Genomic DNA, 12,751 nt, shown 5'->3' on the forward strand with positions numbered 1-12,751 from the left:
ACAATTGCATAAAATGCCAGGTCCCGGCTTCACATCCTGTAATTCGCGATCAACCAAAAATCATAGTGATTAAGATAGACCACGTTTTAGGATTTTCTATCTCGCTGTGACCTGTATATAACGGAAATTAATTGGTGTAGGCTTTCAAATGCTAAATTAATAATACAGTTATTCAAGTGAATAGTTGAAAGATGACGCCACGTTTCGTAGTCGAGAGTAGTTTATTAATTGTATTTAAGCAGGCTGTCTGTGATTTTGATTTGGACGCCCAGCCTGTGAAGTTGACAATTTATCCAGCAACTCTCATTTAAGATGCATTTTAATGTTTTTTAAAGCCACCCGTAAGGGGAGTGTAGCGCTTTACATATAGCACAAGTAAAATTGAAGCTGTGAAAGAAACTGCGGATAAAAGAACAATTCAATGAAAGAAGGTAGAGGTAGGAGAAGATAAGAAAGATATTACTGTGGTAGGTATAGTCTGTCCAAGTGATTTCAAATATCTTTTTGGGATGCAAGGATATTGGGATTATATACAGAAACCCAAAGAATGCACATGAGCTGCAGAGTTCAAGGCTACACCAAGTTAAACCTGCAGAGGTTGTTCCTTATAGCTTTCGGCTTCCCCTTCTGATCTTTGAAGTGTTCCACGCAAATCAAGTCCTCGCTGCTGGTAACAGTATGCATTAACCTGCTGAGATGTATACTGTAGGGTCTATCACGCCTTTGTCCCATAGTACTTATCATTTTGCTGGCTGCTACAATCATCAGGACTTTCTTTCAAGCTGCGTTTGGAGCCTGTGTACCTGTTTCAGGATCTTTTCATTCATTGCTTTCTCCTCCACACTATTGTCTTTCGTGTTGGTCCTGGTGGGAATGTTATTTCTGTTGCTAAATAAGAAATATCCTTAGGCAAAGGTCCGTGCCAATGTTCTGCCGTCTCACGTTCAAGAAGATATTCCTGAAGCCAGTTAACCTATTCCCGCGTTTGTACAGGGTGAGAGGGTCACCTAACCATCTGTTTTCTGTAAAGAGTTCAACTCCTGTTTAATGTGTAGCTGCCCTGGCTGGCCAAGTAGTCACAGCTTTTAATATCTATGATTTACCCGGGTATTTGGTCTAATTAATGTATGCCATTTCATATTGTATAGTGTTATAACTTCATCATGGGAACAGCTAGTTCTTCATGTAGTCCTAAAAAATAAATTTGTATCTGACACAGTTGCAAATAAATATATGCACTAATGAGCAACAATTTTTAATTGGGTGTTATTTTCATAGCATGTAGGCAGAGAAACCGCAATCTTGTAAGCAGCTTAAATATTTTCTGGTCTGCATATTTGGGCAAATCATCAAAGATAATTACTTGCCACCGATTTAGCAACTAGCCTCATTTCACAATTCTCTCAAAAAATAACAAAATTCAATTGAATTACAAGTCTTATTGGTCTACTTCCCTTTTAAATATGGATAGCAATATTTTTTTTCTCTGTATAGCCTGTAACATAGCACACTAATCCACCAGTCACATTAAGCAACCTTGGGGCGCTAGGTGGCGCACAGCGGTATGGCTGCCTGTGGGTGAAGCTCCCGCAGCCCAGCGACGAAATCCTGCAGAAATCCTTCCTGAACGTCGAAACTCCAGTCAACACAGGCTTTCGGGAGCTGTCCGACACCCCTGACGACGATCGATCCCTATATCACCTTGGTGGGGCCGGAGTGGGAGGCTGCCGTAAGCTGCGCCAGCCGGCGCGAAAGTCCTGCTGGAGCCGAGGCCGGGGTGCGACCACTACGCGAGAGCGGCGCTGCACACGTGAGCGGCAGGCCTCACCTCCGCCTTCTGGTACGTGTGCGGCTGCCCCACACCGGGCAAGCATTGGGATCGTGGGGTCCTGTCTTGAACTTCTACCCGGCGGCGGGACGCCCGCCGCGACGACAGATACGCCGGGAGCACACTGCGGGCATCGGATGTGACTGTTTGAACTGGCCGCTGCCAATCCACACGCCGCGGCCTCCTTCTGCGCTTACTCTGGGAACTCGGGCACCGCGGTGCTGCCTCACATGCCCTGATCCGCGGAGGCCGCCCGGCCCCAACTGGTGATTGACTGCCGCCTGCACGGTGTGATTCGAAGGTGAGCGGGATAAGCCATAACCCGTAGACAAGGGAAATCGCCTACTGGGAACGGCCATCGCTGGACTGTCCTGCCTGGGAGATGCTGGTGTTTGACCCGAGAGGCCCGCGCTGGTGATCGCGCAGGGGTTGCGGCGGGATTGCGACGGGCGCCGCTGGCCTGAGTGCTCCGGACGGAGGGTCCTGGCCTCTCCCCTACCTGGACCCTGTATGATGCGCCGCCGTTGTCGGGATCCTGTTGTGTGATCCCGGGGGTTCCGGACCGGAATCCCCCCCCCCCCCTGTTCCCCCTCCCCCCCCCCCCCCTGAATGGCTGAGGTTGACTGGCAGCCCAAGAACGAACGCTCCCGGTATCCGAGTGGCGGGCTGGGCACTGTGGAGGTGTGCGGCGGGCCCACATGGGAGTTAAGTGCGATCCATAACGCGAGTGGGAGCCGAAAGGTGAGAGCGCCCTGGTACACACCCGCTGGCGGTCGCTGCCGGTTCCCGGTGAGGGGACCCGTTGCTGACGCGGCCGTTCACCATCTGTGAGGAGGACCCGATTGTGACATTGTGGTGGCTGAAGTGGGTTTAAAGGATTGCCTCCTCTCCTGGAGAGCTGTGTCCTCTTTCCCACAGTATAGCTTGTATCCCGGGCTGTGCATTCCTGGTCTCGCTCCGGGGGCGGTCTACTTCTCGGTTTCACCATGGGGAAACCGGACAGCCGTCAGCCTCGCCTCACCAGGTCCCAGCCAGAGGACAGTGCAGGGGGGTCAACCCCGTCGGCCGCGCAGCCAGTGGATGATGTCAAATCCATACTGCTTGAGATGCGGCAGAGTCTGGCGACCATAGTGGATAAAATGGATTCTATGCAGTCACGTATGGACTCAATAGTACACAAGGTGGATAGTCATGGGGAACGCCTCACAGAGACGGAGCGGCGTATCTCCGATTCTGAAGATCGAACATCACAGTTGTCTGCCACTGTGACACGCATGGATAAAGTCCTCCAAGTAATAGCGGCCAATAATGAGGAGTTGGAGGCACGTAGTCGGAGGAATAATATTCGCATAATTGGTATACCAGAATCGACCCACACGGGCAAGATGGAGGACTATGTGGAAGGCCTATTGAGAGCGGTGGTGGGCACGGAATCCCCATCTCCTCAGTTCATCATCGAGAGGGCGCATAGATCGCTGGCCCCGAAGCCGCCGCCAGGGGCTCCCCCCCGTCCCATCATCGCTCGCTTACTGAACTTCCGGGACCGCGATGTGGCACTTCGGACGGCGAGGGAGAAACAAAACCTATCATACGACGGCAATGCCTTCACTATGTTTCCGGACTTTACCCCGGTTGTCCAAGAAGAGCGGAAGAAGTTCATCCAAGTCAAGCAAAAGCTGCGAGCTGCCCAAATCGACTATGCGTTGCTCTACCCAGCCCGTTTGCGCATCACACATCAGGGGAAACAGATCTTTTGCACTAAACCTCAACAAGCCGAGGAATTCCTGAAACGTGTCAAGAAGCGTGACTCGGTCAGTCCTTCCACGCCAGCCTCAGAGTGAAGGCACCGAATCAGCATCGCGCAGCATCCGGTGCCCGGTGCTCAACGTTTGGTAAGATGTTGCGAGTGCATGCAGCTGCGGGACATTGTATGATAGCTCATGGGACTGGTTGCCTTCTATTAAGAGTCAGTATCCAGTGAACTTCCCCTATTTACCGCGCGACAGACTTTCAGGACTTTTCATTTCGCTGGGCACCCTAAGTCCATGAAGAGGGCTCGGTCGCTGGCTGGGCGTGCTCTTATGGATCACGGGGATACAGTGTCTTCACCTAGATTGCACCCCCAAGGGTATTACCCCACTGTTTTAAAGTTTGAATGTTGATCCCTTATAGCTCCGGCTACAGGGGGATTTGGTTGCGGGGTGGGGGGAAGGGGGATCTTCCAGATGGCATGATTGGGATGCTGCTGTGGGAGGGGGAGGGGGGGGGGAGGAGTTGGGGGTTCATTGTGACCGGTAGTTTCGATTGGCATGGTGCGGTATTTGCATTGTCTTCCTTGCACCATTCAGGGGGCAGTGGGTACATTGTGCTACATTATTTGAATATTACTGTTACCTATGAGTGATCCGCAGAAAGGTAGGGACTTTACCGGACGGCTTAGCTTCCTGACTTGGAATGTGAGGGGTTTGGGCGACCCTAGAAAATTCTGGCATACCTGGATAGGCATCGCATTGGCGTGGCCTTCCTTCAGGAGACTCACCTGGACCCCTCCAGGCCTTCGCTGTTTGCATCACGTTGGGCTATTCACCGTACCTTTTCCTCCTATTCCACCTACTCGCGTGGCGTCGCAATCCTTATTAGGAAACACACCCCCTTTGTGTACATGGGAGAACGCACCGATAGGGGGGGCAGGTATTGTGTCATTTGGGGACGCATGGGTATGGACACACTCACTCTTGCATGTTATTATGGTCCCAACTCAGATGACCCGACTTGCCTCCAGACGCTCTGGAATGAGATATTAAGTATTGGCTCAACTTATCTAATATGGGGAGGTGACTTTAACATAGCTGTTGATCCCACCAAGGACAGAGCAAACCCTGGCCCTCAACATTACTCCCGATCGCAAGACTTTGTACACAGTCTTCTCAATGACCGTCATCTGTTGGACACATGGCGATATACATACCCTGCGACCCTTGAGGGCACGCATTGGTCAGCCGCGCATTCCACGTGGGCGAGATTGGATTATATATTGGTCTCCCCTGGAATCGCTCCTACGATCTGCCGGGTAAAACACCTTGCTCGCACGTACTCTGATCACGCCCCGGTTCTGATGGGTTTGGACTTAGTTGACCTGGTTGGGTCTCCGATGTCGTGGAGATTGCAGCCTACCGTCTTGCTGGATGAGGTCTTCCGGTCTGAAATTGCGCAGGAGATCGAGGGTTTCTTTCAACGTAATGGGGGAACAGTGGATAGTGTCGCTGTGGTTTGGGAAGCCTTTAAAGCCACGATCAGGGGGCTGTGCATTTCAAAGGGGGTGGGAGTACTCGGGGACCTACGCAACACCCTCAGTAAGCTAGAGGCTGACCTTAAGGATCTGGAGTCCACCCCAACATTTCACACGGATGCTGGGGCGCAGGCCAAGTTCCGAGCTATACTGTCTGACTATAAGGACACCGCGGATAGGGAAGTCCAATTTAGGGGGAAATATTTTCAAGCCCGCAGATACGGGGAGGGCAAGCGGCCGGGTAAATTCCTAGCCTGGGTGATACGACCACCCCGTTTTAACAATCATGTCCTCGAAATACAAGGGGACGCGGGAGAACTCCACAGGGATACCCGGTCCATAATGAATGGGTTTGTTACACACTACACTGGCCTATACTCCTCTGCTCGTGCACACCCGCCGGAGCTGGGCCCATACCTGGGGGAGATCACACTGGGGTGGCTTTCCGACGCGCACAGAAAGTTCCTAATGGCTCCTCTGGGCGTTGACGAAATTCGAGAGGCCATAATGCAAATGGCCTCGGGGAAGGCCCCAGGCCTAGATGGCTTCCCGATAGAGTTTTATAAAACTTACGTTGATATCCTTGCTCCGATTTTAAAAGTGGTATTCGAGGAAGCCCATACACTGGGGGTGCTTCCCCCGTCTATGAGAGAGGCTCTAATTACTTCCCTTTTAAAGCCAGGTAAACCGGCAACCTCTCCGGACTCCTATCGTCCATTGTCCCTCCTTAATTGCGACGCAAAGATCCTTTCTAAGACTTTGGCTAATCGCTTGACGCTCCTCATGGAGGGACTGGTGCTCCCGGATCAATAGGGATTCATACCCGGTAGGGCGACATCGCACAATTTACGCACGTTATTCGCCACACTACAGAATGTGGATCCCAGTTTACAGATGGTGGCGGTCTTCTTGGACGCCACAAAAGCATTCGACTCCTTGGAGTGGGATTATTTAGTAGCTGTACTAACTCAAATGGGATTTCCTCTGGTATTCCTGGGATGGATAGCTATTCTTTATGGTAGTCCTCGCGCCAGGGTCTTAATCAATGGCAGGACATCGGAACCCTTCGGTATTGCCCGGGGGACCAGGCAGGGATGCCCCCTTTCCCCACTTTTATTCGCACTGGCAATTGAGCCTCTTGCCTCGAAGTTGCGCCAGCACCATCGGCACAGGGCGTTGATCTGTGAGCAGCGACAGATATTACTCTCACTATATGCAGATGACATTACATTATATGTCCGTGACCCTCAAAATAATCTGAACCCACTGCTCCGGGAATTCTAGATATATGGGGAGATGTCGGGCGTACGGATAAATTGGTCTAAGTCCCGGATTGTTCACCTGACAGATGGCTCTCGGAAATTCTTGCTCGACTATCCCATAGAATGGAGTGACTCCGAAGTCAAGTACCAAGGCATTATTATTTCTCGTGATCGGGACGAGCTAATGCGGTTAAATTATGGTAAGACGTTGATGCATGTCTCCTCTTGCATCGACCGCTGGATCACGCTCCCTCTTTCAATGGCAGGTCGAGCCGCCTTGATTAAGATGGTAGTGCTTCCCAAGCTCCTATATTTGTTTATGAACATTCCCTTTCCACCGGGCAGGCATTTCTTCTCTCGGTTACGTTCGGAACTGATACGTCTGGTGTGGGGGGGGAAAGGACCTAGATTGAAATGGGCTGTACTGACCTCCCCATATTCGCGCGGTGGTTTTGATATTCCGGACATGGAACTATACTATTACTGCGCCCAAGCACATTATGCGTATTACTGGTTCCATCCAATCGCGTTCATGCCCCAACTCGCTGCGGAGGAATGGCTGGCGGCACCCTTGCCCCTACAGGGTCTGCTGCACAGTGCGCTCCCACATAACAATGCAAATTACAACGCCTTGCAGGGCACGGTGAGGGCGTGGATGGAGCTATCAAAGCGAGTTGGCGGTTCGTTTCTATACTCGCCTCTTCTCCCTATTGCCTATCACCCTCAACTTCCCCTTTTGCAAGAGAGACTGTTTCAAGACTTGATTCGCAAATTGGGAATTCAGAAGTGGGAAGATCTGTTCTCTGGCGGGATATTTCGTGACAGAGCCCATTTCTTCGACGGTTACACACCCACCCCTCTGGAGCTATTTACTTACATTAGACTGAGACATGGAATGAGGGCCATATTGCCGACATTCCCAGCTGAGCCCGAGATCCTCGGTTCCTTACACAGGATTCTACAAGCAACCTCACCCTCCCACATGATCTCGATACTGTACCATGCGGTTCGCTCCGACACTGAAATCGGCGTCTCACGGGCTCGTGGGGAATGGGAGCGGGAACTGGGGATGGAGTTGGGGGATGAAAGGTGGACATATTGTTGTACACAGACAGAGCAGATTTCTGCGAGTAGCAGACACCGTATTATTCATTTTAAGTTCCTGAACCGGCTCTATTGCACGCCGGTGACCAAGTACAAATTCCAGCTGCAAGATTCTGACAATTGTGAGAGATGTCACGCCCCCGAGGCAGATTTCTTTCACTTATCCTGGGCATGCCCCTCTATTCAGAGCTACTGGACACTTGTGTACTCTGCCATTGCACAAATGATAGAGCTACCTCTTGCACCTGAGCCAGTACAGGCGCTACTAGGATATACTAAACAAATCCCACGCACATGTCGCAAATTTGTCACGACAGCGCTTCTATTGGCGAAACGGCGTATTGCTTGCCGCTGGGGACGGGGAAGGGCCCCGAAATTTAAGGAGTGGCTCAAGGATCTTATCTATTGCCAAGAGCAAATACTGGCATACTCCGAACTGTTGCCCATCCGGTCTCGCCCTGCCAACACATGGGGCCCATTACAAGGTTACCTGCTGCGGTGCCCAGGGGTTCTGACACAGGACACCCCCCCTCTGGCCACTGAAGGCCCAAATTTCAACACCCATGGGGCACATCATGCACAAGGTGGGAGGTGAATAATGTGCCATTTAACTATGTAATTCCATAACATGCGGATTGTTTTATGTGATTTCTGCTTAGTTTTATCTGATGCGGCCACGCCTTGAGAGATGTGAGGTACAACGGGGAGCTCTGTCCGACGGATCCCATGCTACTACCAGATGATTATACTGTATAGTGTCCTTCTGCCTGATAGCTCTATTGCATGTAACAGCCACTGGACTCGAGATATACTATGTAATAGTTGTTCATTTGCCCCTTGGAGATATTATGTATAAGATATCATTGTAACTGCTGCACTTCATTGCCGATTGACTTTGAATATGTTATTTTTGTATGAGGAGGGAAAAAAATCTCAATTAAAAAAAAAAAAAAAAAAGCAACCTTGTCCAATCAGGGATTGTAGATGTAGACAAAGCAATAAAAGGTGCATTTGTTCAAGTTATTGCATTACAATATTAGTACAATATTATTTCATAGAGGCATAGAAAATCCCAATTAGGCAAATGTGAATCTCTTTTGTTAATGTTTAAGCACTTTGTGATGTTCAAAAGTCCTAGTTTTCAATAGAATGTATTTCTGAGACAACTGCTTGTCAGTGGTGATGATATACGTAAAACTGTTAAAGTTCTCATCTCAAAAACTGACTTGCTTTATACTTTCCATCCATGAAGTTGCAAAGCGGCTGTCTAAGAATGCTAAAAAGGCTGACAAAATAGTATCAGAGGCATCCGTTGTACAACTGTGGTATAAATGCACGAAGTAGTCATTTGTTCTCCGGTTGTGTTATGTGGGCTAGGAGAGTTGTTCTTGCTGAAAACTATCTTCTAACAGTACACATGTCCCTCTAATGACTGACTCTAGAAGAATAGAATGCAAGGTAGATCAATGATCTCTCAGATGTGCTAGCGGCAACGGTCAGTATTCCTTAATTCCTGGAAAGTTACTTAAAGAGTCTGTGATAGACGGATGGCCGAAAACAAAATTGAGTTGAATATGAGCAGGATCTTCCGTGTCCTTATCTTTGAGACAGCGTAGAGTTTAGAAAGGAGAGCAAGTACTTGTCATCTCTCTCCCAAACCTGATGTGGCAGCCCCCAGTTTGTATTCTCATCCTCACAATCTGATTTCTTTCAGGGTGACCTTGCAGAAGATGAAGGTGGTCCGACCATCCCCAGACATCGCCAAGTACACCATGGTGTTCCACACGCGAGACAGCGGCAATGAAGTCAATGGTGAGAGGTAAGTCTGGAAAAGGTTTAAAATTCCATATGATATGGGGTGGGAATTATTTCATCATTAGGATCTACAAAGGAGCTCTATTCCATGGAGCAGAAGAAGGAGCACTTTCATCCCTTGATCCTTAACAGTCCAGTCCGTTCCATTCCCTGGATTCCTTTCGCTGTTTCTGAGATGCAAATGGATTTACCCTTTGTAGACTTGAGTTTGCTTGTTCACTCATTGTTCAAAAGTGACCGAACTAACCACAGTGAGGCCACTCACGAGAATAGAAAGATCTCGCACAGAGCCATGAGAACAGGACAAACCCAGCAGGTAATGAATTTGCTTAGGGAATCAAACATATATTAGTTTCAATTAAAGCTCACGAACAACAGGCGCTGCCCATCATGAAGGACGGAGAGTCCCCCCCCCCCCCCCCCCGCCCCCTCCAGTCTTTTGCGTAGCATGGAGTGTATGTCATTCTGAGCAAAGGTTAACCTGACAGACACTCATCATGCTCCGGTCAGGCAGCCAAAACTTGTACATGCTCTAATTGCCTGGGAGACTGAGGCAAGCTTTGCCAGGGTATTTCACAGCCCTGAAGGCGTGATTTTCTCAGCACGGCAATGCCACACGAGCTCTCATCCCGGCAAACCCCCACGAGGTCCTCCTCTTCATCACAAGGGAGCACGTCACTGATAGACTCAGCCTGGGCGCATCAGTTTTACGCCATGAAGTGCCCAGGAGTGACTGTCAATCAGCGACATCTCTTCACAGTGTAGGGCCAGCAACTCTCACTGATCCCATGCCACTCCGTGAAGAGTGAGGAAAGGTCCTCTTGCCATTGGCAGACCCATGACCAGGTCAGCAAATGAGGAGGAGGCAGCGGTATTATCTTGTTCTCTCTACCCAAACTGTCTAGCACCCTCCGGTGCCTACTGCTGCTCCTCCTCCTGGAACGGCCACCACAGCCCGGCAAGTACCATTGGAAAAACATCTTTGGCTGTACGCAGTGAATGAGTGTATGTATGTGCTTGTAAATGGTGGTTTTATGTGCGTGCACTTGTGAATTGTGACTCCCCCTATTGCCCCCCCCCCCCTTCTGCTCAGCCACATTACGGGTCACCACTGCAAACAATCTAATTGATAATAGGTCAGGCAAAGGAAGCGGTGTCCATTACTTTATATCCATCTCATGAACTAACTATATATGATGAACGAGAAGAAAGCTTTAAAGAACTAGAGCACTGGAAGGGAGGTGTTGGAATGTTAGAACTTAGTGTGGAGATCATAGTAGGAAACAGGGAGGCATGAAAGGTCAAATGAACACCAAGAAAGCTTGGAGGAGCAGGTGCATTGAAAAGGCAGGATTAGAAAGTTAGAATGAGTCATTGCAGAACATGTGAAAAATGTGGGTATAGATTGACATTCATTCAAGTGATAGGTACAAGTGTTTGAAGAAGGTGGAAGAAGTGAGTGTAAATGTGTTGGTGGCACCATGGAAAATCTAGTATCTAAAATGGATGGAGGTGGGATTTATTTTTCCATGAGGTGTGTGTTAAGGTTTTTATGTGAAGAGCAATGTCTGCCTAGTGGTGGTAATAAAAAATGCAAACAAGGTCCAAAATGTAATATAAATTGATTAGTGAATGTCTTGGATTTTGGAATTTGCGTAGAACATGACCCGAGTGAGCTTCACCTAAATATTAATGCCATACTTTCTCATCTGTGTTCTTTTTCTCCCTCACACTCCTCCAGAATGAGGCTACTGAAGAAGGTTGCCAAGGTTTGGAAGGCTGATGGACTGAACACGTGCTCCTATAAGGTGCTAACAATCGAACACAAGCCTCTATACATCAATATCACAGCAGACATCGGGTCCTCCAAGCAGAAACATTAATGGTTTCTACTACTTTGAATCGGGCAAGGAGAACATTGTGGCGCTGCGACTGGACACGTTGAGTGCGAGAAGATTCTGCAACATCCACTTTGGTTTTGTAAACCAAGACTTCTGCCAGGACAAGGTCTCCAAGGGCAGCCCGAAAACAACAAGCGACTTATTGTTTGGTGTTACTTTTAAAGATTGCCATGATGCTTCTTTTCCAGAACTGGGATGGTGATTCTGGAGTCCTTACAGAGCAGCTTTATAAAGGATGTATGGCTGGAACATGGACAGGCGCCTTTTGTCTCCCTTTTAATGAACATCCTTCTGTTAGAAGGTGAACTCTGCACTATACAACATGTGCCCAAACTCTATATTCCCCATTTTCCCCATAAGCAGGTCTTACTTTGTTGACAAGGTCCTTAAACCGGAAGAGACTTCCACTGGCATCACAGTTGGTGAAGCTGACCATGGAAAGTTAGAAACACTTTGAATAAGCTTGATTTCTCTCATTGCCTTCTCCATCCAGCATCCAAAAACTAAGCAGCCTGGAAAGATACCTAGACAATTTGACATTCTTCAATGCAGTAGAATCCTATAATAACCTTTTTATTTAAAATTATACTTTTTTGACTGATCAGTATTGGTTTCATAACAACATGCATTAAAATTAAGAATCGATTGTGAGTGTAATTTTTACCACTGTGATACAAACATGAGGTCACCTTCCCACCCCAGGGGAGACACCCGGATGAGGATGCTGAACTGGAAAACGCTTGGGGAATGCTACCACCAAACCATGCATAAAGGTACATGCAGGATGGGGACTGTGATCCTCAAAACATAGTCTTCTCTTCTAGGGTTGAATTAATTTTCCAGTGTAAAATACTGCCTTGGGTTTTGGGCTAACACAATTCTCATTCTAGGGCAGGACAGAAGGGCCAGAGGGACCTTGGTGATTTGGAAATGCTTCCTCTCATTTTGACATGAATCTCATTTTGCATAATCACAATTTTTTCCTACGAAATGTATTTCTAAGAGGACATGAAGACACTATACAAACATAGGTTAGAAGCTGGGGTGCTGGGGGAAAGGTGATCGTGAGTTTTAGTTAGGCAGTATAATGCATACATATCTGAATTAGGTAGGGGTAGCCGGTTCCAAATTCCCTGACCTGTTCTTTAAAAGGTTTAGTTCTACCATCTTCTGTGTTGAACTCTTGTCTTAATCAGTAATGCTGACACAGTGATAATTCATACAGAAAAAGTGGACCGGGTCAATCACGTTTGCCTGTTTCCACCCCTATTTTGGCTGTTTCCAGATGCCTTACGTATTCTTTGGATTGTCACTATGCATTGAACACTTGAGTTCGGCCCTTTGCAAAGCCCAAGAGGTAATTTCGTTGCACTCATAGTTGCCTTCAGCCCTTGCCACATCTCTTGGAAGCTTGATTACTCTTTCCCTGATCAACCAGCTGATTCGCTGATCTAGTCACCGATTGAATTTAGAATGTTTATCCTCTCAAAAAAACATGCAAGTGTTCTCTTGGTGGGAAGAGATGATGGTACTTTAACTCGTTCCGTGCTCA

The 12,751-nt window shown here is 48.4% G+C and overlaps 1 protein-coding gene across 2 annotated transcripts in view; it reads left to right on the top strand.

Moving 5' to 3' along the window:
• The window catches only part of B4GALT4 (beta-1,4-galactosyltransferase 4), a 236,185-nt gene extending 224,341 nt beyond the window's left edge, over positions 1-11,844 (top strand). For both annotated transcript variants that reach the window (XM_085621133.1, XM_085621134.1), the window contains exons 6-7: positions 9,198-9,302; positions 11,040-11,844. In XM_085621133.1, coding sequence (XP_085477259.1) covers positions 9,198-9,302; positions 11,040-11,181 — 247 coding nt within the window. In that variant the 3' untranslated portion in view covers positions 11,182-11,844. The remainder of the gene's footprint in view (positions 1-9,197; positions 9,303-11,039) is intronic.
• The last annotated feature ends 907 nt before the right edge of the window (positions 11,845-12,751 follow it).

Source organism: Triturus cristatus, chromosome 8 (genome assembly GCF_964204655.1).
Source record: "Triturus cristatus chromosome 8, aTriCri1.1, whole genome shotgun sequence".
Taxonomy (NCBI): domain Eukaryota; kingdom Metazoa; phylum Chordata; class Amphibia; order Caudata; family Salamandridae; genus Triturus; species Triturus cristatus.